The sequence below is a fragment of the Tamandua tetradactyla genome, chromosome 6 (genome assembly GCF_023851605.1).
Source record: "Tamandua tetradactyla isolate mTamTet1 chromosome 6, mTamTet1.pri, whole genome shotgun sequence".
In the NCBI taxonomy this organism is placed as follows: domain Eukaryota; kingdom Metazoa; phylum Chordata; class Mammalia; order Pilosa; family Myrmecophagidae; genus Tamandua; species Tamandua tetradactyla.
In genome coordinates, this window is record NC_135332.1 from 63804727 (window position 1) to 63816760 (window position 12034).

Sequence of the window (12034 nt, forward strand, 5' to 3'; positions counted from 1 at the left end):
CATCTAGAGGGTTAAGAAAAATTAGAGCATGGGGTCATCTTCTAAGTGTCACTTTCTCACCCAAACCTGCTGCAAAGGAGTGGGGCGCCTCACTGCCAGGAGATCCCCACCAGAAATGACCCTTCTCCGAGATGCTGAGAGTCCTCCCTGGAAAAGCTCAAACCAGGGAAGCCCCAGCATCACGGATGCGTGGCTGCCCACCGAGGCTCCCTGACCTTCTCCAGGCCCAGATCCAAGGGCATCTTCAGTTCTCTCACTGAGCAGGGCCGGCTCAAGGCATGGCTCGGGAGCAGGGGGACGTGGGGGGTCAAGCCCACCGCCCAGCCTGGCATTAGCTGGGTCCGGTCATGTCCACCTTTTTCATGAGGCCACCCCAATATTTAATAGTACCATGTACCCTTACCCCAGACTCTGGAACTACCAACTCTCCCCATCCTGTCCTGCTCCTCTTTTTTCCACCGAATACTTCCTACACCCACACAACATAACTGAGTTCTGATGGCTTGTTTTTGTCTTTCCTTCCCTGCTAGAACGTAAGTTCTTAGGGCCAGGAATCTGTGTCGTTCACTGATGTATTCCCAGTGCCTAGAACAGTGTCTGGTATGTAGTGGCCACTCAAGAATGAATGAATGAATGAGAGGAGGAAGAAACAAGGCCAGGAGCCCAAGGGTGAGAGTGGGAAGGGGGCAGCGGGCTGAGGCCCACAGGGACAGGAAATCACCGGGTGCCAGGGCAGGCTGTTTTGGTCTGGCTGTACTGTATCCCCCTGGGTGCCACGCCCTGTGGACAGAGGTGCCCTGTGTCCCCCTGCTGGTACAGCAGGACTAAAGCCATCGTCAACCCCGAAAGACCAGGAGGAACACTGGGACGGTCCGTACAAAGGAGAGCGTGGCAGCTCTCCCAGAAGGGGGTCATCCAGGGGCACCTGGCGTCCCTACACGGTTTATTTTACATGGGATGAAACTAAGCATCTCAAGTGTACACAGAGAGCCGGAGAGAAAAACTGAGATAGCAGTTTAACTTCCTGAAAATGCTTTATGATATTGCAGAACAATTATATATACCAAATGCCTTCAAAACTTCACCCCTTTAAACATTTAATTCTTTAGCATTAATACACACAAAATCCTGTTATGGGGTGGGGGTCGGGAAGGGAGGGAAGGGCCGTTGACAGCTCCACGGGTAGGGATCCGAGATTCAACAGTGTTCTTTATAAATTATATTACATCGATTTTATTTACTGATCTAGGCAGCCAGAGGACGGGGATGGGGGGAGATACACAACGTGGAGTAAACACATTCATACCGCGCTGAGCAATGCTGGCAGAGACACAGCTTTTTAACATTAAAAATGTATAAAGTATTTAGCAAAAGTTACAGAAGACAGACCAAACAAGCAAGTCTATTTTGTTAGAAAATTCCACTTTAATAGGGTTTGTGGATGTGCTCATGTCTGAGAGGGGACTACCCAATATCTCCTTCCCAAGGGAAGGGATGCCAACTCAGAGTCCCCTGGCTGGTGCCCCTTTCAGGGAAGCTGTCCTCTGTCTGTCCCTTGACCCACACGGCTGCTTGGAGGCCACAGCTCCTGGGGCCCGATGTGCAGCCTGGGACGCTGGAAGAGAGGTGACTCTGTTTGACGGAGGGTACACAAAGGTCCAGGAAGGGACGCAACTTAAATTTCAGGCCTCGTGAACCAATGAGACAGGAGGGCAGGGCCAGAAGCTGGTCTTGGGACCCTCGGCTTCCAGAGGTCCCATATACCTTCTCCCTCTGTCCCCAAGTCACACTGTCCCCCATTAAAGCACATGCATGTCCCGGCCCTTTACATTCCACCATCACAATCTCACTGGGAATCTCATCTCTCTCAAACACAAAGTGCCCACGTTCCTGGATTCCACACCTGGGCCAAAGAGAGCCCATAGGTCATTGCAACATCCCCTGCCCCAGAGGTACCTCCCAGCAAAGGCTCCTAACAAAGCCACTTTCCCACCATCTGTCCTCTAAGTGTCATCTTCTCATTCAAGTCTGCTACAAAGGAGTAGGGGCCCTCACTGCCAGGAGATCCCCACCACAAATAATCCTCCTCTGAGATGCTGAAGGTCCTCCCTGGAAAAGCGCAAACCAGAGAAGTCCCAGCAGCACAGATGCATGGCTGCCCACTGAGGCTCCCTGACCTTCACCTGCCCAGATCCAAGGGTGTCTTCAGTTGCCTTCCAGGCTCATTTTCACCAAAAAGGGCAGGCTCAGGGCCTGGCTTGGGAGAGGGGCTACGAGGGGGTCAAGCCCATTGCCCAGCCTGGCATTAGCTGGGTCTGGTGGTGTCTCTGCCATTGTCTGCCACCTGCCCAGCAGCATGTAGGCACAAGCTGGGTACCAGCCAAGCAACTGTCTAGCAATGACAAGAACCTCCTGGAGGAAGCTCTAGCTGCCTGTTGAGGGACTGCAGGTCCCAGCTCCTTGGGGCTTGGGAGTAGACTTCAGGACCTCCTATCCAAGATGGGCAGAGGGTACCCAAAAGGTAATATAACTTATGCTTTCTTTGGGGGTCTTCTAGGAGATACTACCTCATTCTTAACAGCTCATAAAACTCTAATTTGATTTCCACTTGGGTCCACCTGGAGAAGCCAGGGTATCCCTTCCACAAGGCTTTTAGCAAGTGCTACACACTGCACAAGGCAACAGAATAGTTATGGAACTGGAGATGAGATGGGAAGGAGACAGAACCCAGCAGCTTGAGAGACCTTCTAGAACAAATACCTTTACTTTGCAGAAGAAGCCACCGAAGTTCACAGAAGAGCTGTGATGAGACTGTGGGCCAGCCCTTCGCCTCCTCGTCTGTGCTGCTTCCACTCACCGCAGGGCCCCCGGCACTCACTAGATGTCAAGGACTGTGGCTGGTGGAAGTGAGGGTCCCAAGGGGGAGGGGATCTACTCCACAAGATGCAAGCTTCTGATGGTAGTAGCAGCAGCAGCTGGCTAAGGAGCCCTCTGGCACCCCACCCCAAGCCCTGGCAGCTTTCTGCACTATCGAGAACCTCAAATAAACTCAAAAGGCAAACTTTAAGCCACCTGTGGGCACAGCCGGCATTTGGAAGCGGAGACTTGGGAGCTGGAGGGAGCAGCAGGCTAGAAGGGATTGTGCAAACAAGCTGAAGACCCTGGGCTGGAAACTTCCAAGGAAATGGCTCATTTTAAAAACAAGGAAGCAGCGTGTATACCCAGGCAAGGGAATGCTATTTAGCAGTGAAAAGGAACAGGCTGCCGACACGCACAACACGGATGACTCCTAAATCTTATGCTGAGTGAAAGAAGCCAGGCTCAAAAGGCGATGTCTATATGGATCCTATTTATGTGACATTCAAGAAACGGTGAAGCTCTAGAGTCAGGAAGTGGATCAGTGGTTGCCAGGTGCTAGGGTGGGTGGAAAAACTTGACTACAAAAGGGCAAATGGGAATTTTTTGGATGGAAACATTATGCTGATTTCGGTAGTAATTACAAAACTGCTTAAGTTTGTCAAAATCCACAGAACTATATCCTTCTTTTTTTTAAAAAAGAATTTTACTATGCAGAGGCTCAATAAAGCTCGGGGTGGAGAAAGGTTGTGAGCCTTGTGGGGATGGGGGGTTGCTATTGGATTAAGAAAGCATTTTGGTTGTGCAAACTTCTCCTATCATGCCCGACTAACATTTGCAAAGTCCTTTCTCCTATCTGCTCAATGACAAAGGTCTTGACAATCCTGTTTAAACTCTTGTTGTCAGGGCGACTCACAGATGGAAATGAAATCACCTCAACAAGCCAAGGTCTTTGACGTCCCTGGCATTTTATGCATGTATTTCCAAAAATGGACTCTGGTTCAGCCATCGCTCTTGTGTTCCATTCGCTAATCTGGTAATTAATTGGTCTTCACAAAGGGAATAGAAACACACCCCTGGTTGGTGAATTTGCAGATTGTTTCTGTTTGCTCCAGCCATTCATCAGCCCTGATGAGTGGAGAAGCAGGCCTCCTGGTACAGAAATTCTCCCAGGCCAAGGCTTTTGAGGAGAGGGGAAGGCAGCCCAAAGCCATCCTGTCTGCGGAACCTCTGGGCAGCTGTCCACGCAAATCTGATCAAAAGCACTTCTTACAAATCAAAATCCATTTTATTTTCTTCGTGTCGTTACAGATAACATTATATGAATGTTGCAAATGACGTGCTTTGAAAAAGCCAATTAAAAATAAATCTAGAAGTCCCCTTTGACTCTGCCAAGTGAGCACCGCACCCGATAGCCACAAGCCACCACCTATCTCCCCCACACCCCGCAAATTAGTACAGATTTGATTCTTTGGACTTTCCTCTTTCCTCTCTTCTAAACAGCAGAAAGGTAAGCATACGTAATTGCTGTTGGGAAGAACCCCTTCCCCTATGATGTGACCAGCCCCTAGCAAATATTCTAAGAAGCTTCATCCACCCATGATTTCCAGGAAACCCACGGAGCCCACCCCAGCCCATACTTTCTTGCCCTCTGGTAGCTAATCTTGCAACAGCTCCCCTTATCCAACCTCTGCCCTCCAGTAGGTACAGCCCTGGCAGCTACAAGCTTGCAGTACCTCCACCCGTAGCCTGCCAATTTCTCACTCCCAAGCTAGTCAGTGAAAATCCACCACCTCCCCTTCACTACCCCCGGCCAACCATCCTATATAAGCTGTACCCCTTCCCCTGCTCACCATCTTAGGCTTCACCCTTAGACTTGTGCATAGCCTCCCAATATAGCGCCTTTGATTGGGGAGTGGGGGCGGAGGGAGCACTTGTTACACAAGCTAACACTGGTTTTTCTTGGATGTTCTCATGGCAGTGAACCCACTCTGCGCATTAGTCTGAGCTGTGCCTCTCTGGTGGGAGCAGATAAAAGGGGCTGCTCTGTTCTCAGAAAGGGGAGCAATGGATGTTCTCAACCATCACCCATCCCATGAATAAACCCAGCAAGATCCCTGTACAGCCTAAAAACAGTAAAACCCAAATCACCATCATCACCCAGATAGCTGAGTGCATCTGCTACTCCCAAGTGCAGCTTTAGATTTTCTAGACATCGTGCTAATCTTGATTTCACCCAGAGGGGCCCATTTCACCGTATCACATCATGGCACTCACTGGCCATCTTCAGGCTTCACTCCTCCCATTTGTAAAGTGGGGAGTTGTTATTTAAAACAAAAGAGAATTTTGCGAATTTGGATTGGGTGTGGATTATGAGGGTCAGGTTAAACGTGTGGCTGTCAACTTTCCATCTACAAGGTCGATGCCATATGGCCATAATTAAAGGTTAAGTGTGGAAGGGACACAATGTTCTGATTCTCCAGAAAGATCTTAGCATCCTCCTCTCTACACAGATAATAGAACAGGGGGGGTGGGGGGGAGCATCTGTTTCCAACATTAGTACAATGCCTGGCTCATCTCAAGTATCTGCTGAATGAATGACTGACTACATGGATGGATGGGTGCACAGATTAATCAGCACAATGGAATATATCTCTGAAATGCCTGAATTCTATGGAAAGCAAGACCATGGGGGAAAAGAGAAGTCTTCTCAAAACAAGGGACTAAGGGCTTCCCTGAGCACGAAATCATACCTTATCTCCAGATCTTAGCACACTTCCTGGCCCTAAGTAAACATCAGCTTAATAAATTAATAAAGATGGGAAGCCAAAAAGAAAAGGAATATGTAATTAGGCTAAAGGTGAGGAGAGTAAAGGGGAAAGAATGACCACAGGAAATGGAGAGGAAGTCATGCTGGACCAACTTCGGTTACCCTGGGAGAAGCAAGAGAGCACACTCTGCCCAGGGGATAGAAAGGGGGCTCCGGAGTCTCCAGACAAGACAAAGCAGACAATGTCAAAACCATTTCACACTCAAAATATCTAGGCTAACATCAGGGCTACTGCCTTTGAATACTTGAAAGTCACCCACAAATGAGTTTGCTGAGCCACAAAAGCAATCAATATGAGCACCCATTTTTAATGAGGAAACCAATAAATAATTTCCTGAAATCATAGCTGGTGTCACGGCATGAGGTCTGGTTCTCCATCTCATAGAAAGATCCATCATTATCGGTAAAGGCCTTCTTGTCAGCCTTTTGGGTTAGGATGTTTCAACAAGAGGAGGAAAGCAACCAATTTTGGTTTACTTTTGTCTATTAGGCATCTTTCTAATATAAACCATGACTCAATGAAAGAGGTACCCAAAGAGTCCAGATTAAAAATAAACAGTTATGAGCCTGTATGGAGAGAGAGAGAGAGGCCATGGAGATGGACTCTTAAAAGTCTACTCTCATGGGAGATGTATAGGTCCTATAAATCCAAAGCAATAACTAGAAGAAATTAATTTGTAAAAATATGTTCTTAGAGGTTTGGTTCCAGATTAAACCTGCCTCTTCCTTGTGTGACCTCCTACAGGTCACTTCACTTTTCTCAGGACTCCTCAGGCTGATTCTCAGGACTAACAGAGTGGAGAACATGTTCGCTGTGTTAGAAACGGGAGAAAATGATGAGCAAGGAGCCATCAGCAATGCTGCAAAGCTTAAAAGCCACACTGGGATTAGGCTTGTCCAGGAATGGGAAGATGGAGAAAGGGGAGAGGCAGCGCCAGCACGAAGAGGGGGCCCAGTGCAGGCTCTGGAATGTGCAGAAGAAGTCGAGTCCATGGTGCTGAGATCCTGCCCAGAAAGCCAGGAGAGAATCTACAAGGCCTCTGAGTCCTGCCCTCTTGGTGTAACCTGAGGCCCTTCAGTGGGAGAAAGCCTTACAAGACACGGTGGTCCCCACTCAGCCATGCCCAAGCACATCTAGCCATCTATGGGGAGAGGACAAAGGCTTACCCTGACCTGTCTCGCACGCAGGACAGATGGAGCCCTTCTAACCACAGGCAGGAGCCGAGGGCAGCACAGGGCGCTGAGGACTCAATGGCAGATAGACCACAGTGGCTTTTTCTGTTCTCCTGGCCACTGTAATGAGCTGATTCATTTCCAGCCCCAGAGTTTTAGTTGGACAAGATATTGGTAACTGAGAACTTCGGAAAGCTTCCTTGAGTGAGCCTGGGAGAGAAGGGGAGTAGAAGGGGTGGGCGGCAGCTGAGGGATGCCTGGTCTGGAGTTTCTGGGGAGACTTCACAAAGGATGCCTTTGTGACAGGAAGCACAATTCAATGCTCTGACTTGGGGCCAATTTGCCAAATGAGGTAGTTCCATTTTGATCTCTCCAGGCAGAGTCCATTTTTGAAGATAGGAGCCAGGCCTCCTTCCCAAGACCCCAGATGATGAAAGTGGCAGAGAAAAGCCAGGATATGGGCCCCCAGAATGCAAAAGAAACATTAAAGAGGGAGGGCTATGAAGACTTCCAGGTGTGGGGGGTACTGTTGAGTGGTGCCTTCTCTTCTCTCTGCATGCTGACATTGGCTTGGAGACCGAAACCTCCCTCTCCTGATACTCCAAAACTGGAGGGGGGGTTGGACCTTGGGGCTTCCAGGGGCACAAGAACATGACACAGGTGGCTGAAGGTGTGCTCCTCGAGGGGTGGGAAGCTCAACAGAGATCACAAAGTTCCAGCCACAGTTTGTTCTCAGAATGGCAAGCACAGCACGGGAGTTGGGGCTCCAGCCTTGGAGATGATGGTAGGGCAGTGAATCTGTCTTCTTGGCCTGGGAATACTGGGGAGCTCACAGCTGGGCTGTCCTGGTGGCCCTTGCAGAACAACCAGCTGTAGCACACACTCTCCCTTCTTCTCAATGTGAACCAGGTCAGGGGGAGGAGGGCAGCTCCACTAAGCAGTTGGCTCCACAGTAAGAGCTGCCACCTCCTCTCTGTGGGAGCCCTCCCCACTTCCCACTCCCCCTGGGCCATACATGCCCATCTAGATCTCCATGTCCACAGGGCGAATGTTGCCGGTTTTGTGTTCCCTGACCCACAGCTCCCTGTCTTTGGCTGGGTCCACTTTGCGAAGCAGTTGGTCCACAGGCTCAACTGTCTGCAGAAGACAGAGAAGAGGACACTGTCAGAGGTGGGGCCAAGCCTGGGATGTCTCCTCCAAGTCTGGTGCTCTCATCTTTGTACCTAGGAGAGTAGCTTCTCTATGAAGTCCCAAAGCCTCAAGGGGAGGCCCATTTAAGGAACAGAACACAAACAGGGCTATGAGAGTGGGTAGACCAGAACTCCCATACCTCATGTTCACCATCTGAGGAAGGCTCTTTACCAAGTAAATTCCAGGAGCCTTGTCTAGGAATTGAAAGGACAGGGTGGCCTTAAAGGCTCATGGTCTTTGATCTCTTCCTCCATTTGTCCCCATACTCAGCATCTGAGAGCAGGATAAATGGAACTTTAGCTTTAGATATTTTTAATATTTCTAGAAGTACATCTTTTCCCAGAATTTCCTTCCAGAAATTCACGAGGAGAGGTAATAACATCCTCAGTCATTTTAACTACTCTAACTCTCTTTCTCCTATATGCACCCATTCCTTGTGCTTGGGATGGGCTCAAGGGGATTTCCAGAACAGTCTGGACAAGTCCATCCCAAGAGGCCACTTCAGGCTCATACATCTTGCCCACTGCCCACCTTCAGGACAGGTCCATTTGTGGCCTGCCATTTTAGCCTGCCATGGCACAGTGCCAGGTGGGATCCCCCCAGCCCCCCGAGGTTTCCCCAGGGGACCTGCTGGCCTCAGCCTAAGGGCAGGGAACTCACGCTTTGGTTGAACATATCAGTTTCATGCCGCAACTGTGTGTATTGGCACAGATGTTGCCGGATCATCTCTACCCTCTCCACCTCCAGCCGCTCCAGCTCCTGCCGGGTGAGAAAAGACCAGAGACCTCTGGGCATGTGTCTTCCCACCAAGCAGGTCCCAGACCACCACACACACAAAACCCAAGACAAAGCTGCTTCCATTTACATCTTGCCAGGTGCCCTGCCCAACAACTGACATACACAATCCCATCTAACCCTTTGGAACCAGATGAAGAACCTGAGCTCAGAAAGGAGAAGTATCTTGACCAACATCTAGAACTGAAGGTGATGATGATAGTAACAACAACAGCAGCAGCTGTTTCTGAAAGGCTGTTCTTCTAGGCACGAGGCTAAAAGCTTTACATGTATTACTTAATTGTCCTCATAAAAACCTTAAGAGACGGGTTTTGTTATTATCCCCATTTTCCAAACAAGGGCACCAACACTTAGAGAAGTACAACCTAACTTGCCCAAAGCAGCATGGAATTACGGGAGGAGCTGGGATCTGAGCAAGGGACTCTCGTGACCCTCGATCATGACTTTGAGTGAGCAGCCCCTGCTCGAGAACCCCGATGGGATGGAAGATGGGGCACACACGGGAGCTTCCGTGCTCAGGTCCTCGGGGCTCTGTCCTCAAACCCATGCGGAGCAGCCTCCTTTCCTCTGCCCGCCCCAGGCTTCTCCCTAGTGGAAGGAAGAGAGGCCAGGCCAGAGGCAGCTGAGACACCTGCTGGCTGAGTGGTCATTGTCAAAGGGAAGGGTGGGGAGGGCTAGTCCTTTGGTTTCTAGATGGTTCCGTGTCTCTGGAATTTAAGGGATCAGGCTGTTATTACATGCACAACTAGGTCACGACCCAAGTGATTAACTACAGAGGGGAGTAAAGCAGGGGGCTTAATTAGCAGATTAACCAGGAGGAAAACTAGGTCATTGTCTTTGGTAACAATGAGCTGACATCTGCTCTGGTGGGCTGACACCTGGGGAAGGTGACCAGGTCAGCCCTGCACTGGGGGTGGCTTCGGGGCAGCTGGCATGATGCGTCTTCTCCATTTGGCCTAATAGCCCAAGGACCACATACTTCACTGTCACTCAGTGGGTGCTCACCCTCAAGGAGCCACTGCCTCTTTACAAGAAACACTCAGGAGGGTATCAAAGGATCTGTCCCTTGCTCCTCAACCCCTTGGTCATGAAGGCTTGCCCTTCTCATCCCATCTACACCACCTCCCCACCCATACCCATTTCTATACCTGGCAGGGACCTCCTATCAAGGTTCTGCTAGAATGGCAGCTCTTCAGGGATGGGGTTTGGGGTGTCACTTTACCCACAACTTGGTTACCTGTTATAAAGGGGCCACTGTCCAGCCACCTCTGGGATAGGGGCATCCTCTGTTGACCCTGGCCTCTCAGAAACAACTCAAGGAGGATATAGCAAAAGCTGACCCTTGCCCAAGTTCACACAGCTTGGAAGTGGTAGAGCAGAGATGTGAATCCACACAGACTGGCCCAGAGCTGGAAGTCTTGCCCTCAACACTAAAGCAGACCTCAACATTAAAGCAGATGACAGCCATCTCTAAGGTCATCTTCATGCCATTCTCTCCCTGCCCACTGTCCCCCACTCAGGGACTGACACACTCACACATTGCTGATCACTTACGAGTGTGGTTGTCACCATCTCTTCGAACCACTTGGACTGGGCCTGGTTGTAGAGGTCCACACAACGCATCAGGTCATCTCCTGGAAAATACCAACGGCTCCGGTCCTTACTGTGGCCGCCCTCTCCCACCTGTACCCCAGGGCCATGCTCACGCCTCTCCCTGGAGTCATGGGGGCCACTGAGAAGTGAGGGGAAGGAGAGCAAAGGCAGAGAGACAAGCCAGCACCCTGAGAGCAGATTCATTCACAGTGTCCATCTGAGCTTGACCCAGACCCGAAGAATTCTGGAATGGGGAGGGTGTGTGTGTGTGTGTGTGTGTGTGTGTGTGTGTGTGTGTTATAGTCTTAGAACTCTCATGAACCCAAGAAATGCTTCTCTTTCTAAGGACAGCAGTTCTACCGTACCCTGGTGACTACCGATGCGTTAAAACATGTGTCATAAGCAACATGCTATTATTAGCTAAAGAAGAAAGCTTGCAAAATGTGTGTGTGTGCGTGCACATAGGCCACAGGGTGTCACTGTGAAACAGGAAATAACATGTCTGATGGCTTCCGGCTCCTTTGTGGGCAGTGACAGTGAAATAACACACTGCAATGCCACACACCAACCTCTGGCCAGTGCTTACCTTGGGGAAGAGAGAGAGGATGGGTGGGAGGAAATTAGCTCTCCTATGGCATTTTATTTCATAAGAGACAGAGAGACCTAAAATAAATATAACTCATTGATGTCCGAGACACTTTTCAAATTAGAAAGAAAACAAACTGTAAAGTAACTGCAAACATTACCAAGTTATGCCATCCCAGAACCTTGTGCTGTACAGAGTACAGTCTGTGGAACAGCAGCTCAGCTTGCCAGAAATACAGATTCTGGGGAGGTACCCCAGACCTATCAAAGCAGAAAGGCAGTTTAACGAGCTCCTCTGTTGATTCACGTGTGCACAGGCAGATGCAGTTTCCTGACTGTGGCACGGCTCCTGAGAGAGGGGAGGGCTTCACGGTCTCTCCATGCTCATGAGGAGACCCTAAGGCAGACTGATTCACTGTTTAAAACTAGTGATTGGAGTAGATTCAGTTATTCCTATAACATCACCGCTCGTGTGAAATGAAGAGTGAGAGGAGAAGAGGAGAGTTAGGTGGAAATTCCATATGAGCCAAGGCTTAGCTCGTGGCCCCCCACCCCACGATGGACCAATAGCCATGTCACACACTGGGACGAAGAGACTACACATCACAAGGGCTGGGCCCAAATCAAGGATTTGGTTCGCTTTTCTCTTGGTCCAAGGCCATTGACTGGGCTGCTGATTCCAAGAGGGGCTGTACCAGAAGGAAGAAAGTAGCTACGTCACGGCCAACGTCGCCCCACCAAGCACCCGCCCATGCCCGACCAAGGTTGGGTTGAGATGTTGCCCTTTAGAGGTAATACACAACTCCCAAGTCCTACTGGCTGATGCTGGTTTGAGAACCTGCTTCAAGAACTTCTGCAGCATCAGAAAGTAGAGTAGACAAAGGATGGCAAGTCTTTTCTTTTTGGTGGTCCAACGGTTTGAGATCGGACCCTTCTGAATGCTACTGGCTAAGAACATGGATTCTGGGGCAGGATGCCCTGGTTGCTATCCTAGCTCCACCATTTAGACGC

General features: G+C 49.9%; 1 protein-coding gene across 8 annotated transcripts in view; it reads right to left on the bottom strand.

Annotated features, from left to right (window-relative positions):
- Positions 1–1217: 1217 nt before the first annotated feature.
- The window catches only part of GAS7 (growth arrest specific 7), a 224255-nt gene continuing 213438 nt past the window's right edge, over positions 1218–12034 (bottom strand). For all 8 annotated transcript variants that reach the window (XM_077165966.1, XM_077165967.1, XM_077165969.1 and 5 more), the window contains 3 exons: positions 10400–10479; positions 8711–8809; positions 1218–7996 (listed from right to left, as the gene is read on the bottom strand). In XM_077165966.1, the coding sequence (XP_077022081.1) occupies positions 7883–7996; positions 8711–8809; positions 10400–10479 (293 nt within the window). In that variant the 3' untranslated portion in view covers positions 1218–7882. The remainder of the gene's footprint in view (positions 7997–8710; positions 8810–10399; positions 10480–12034) is intronic.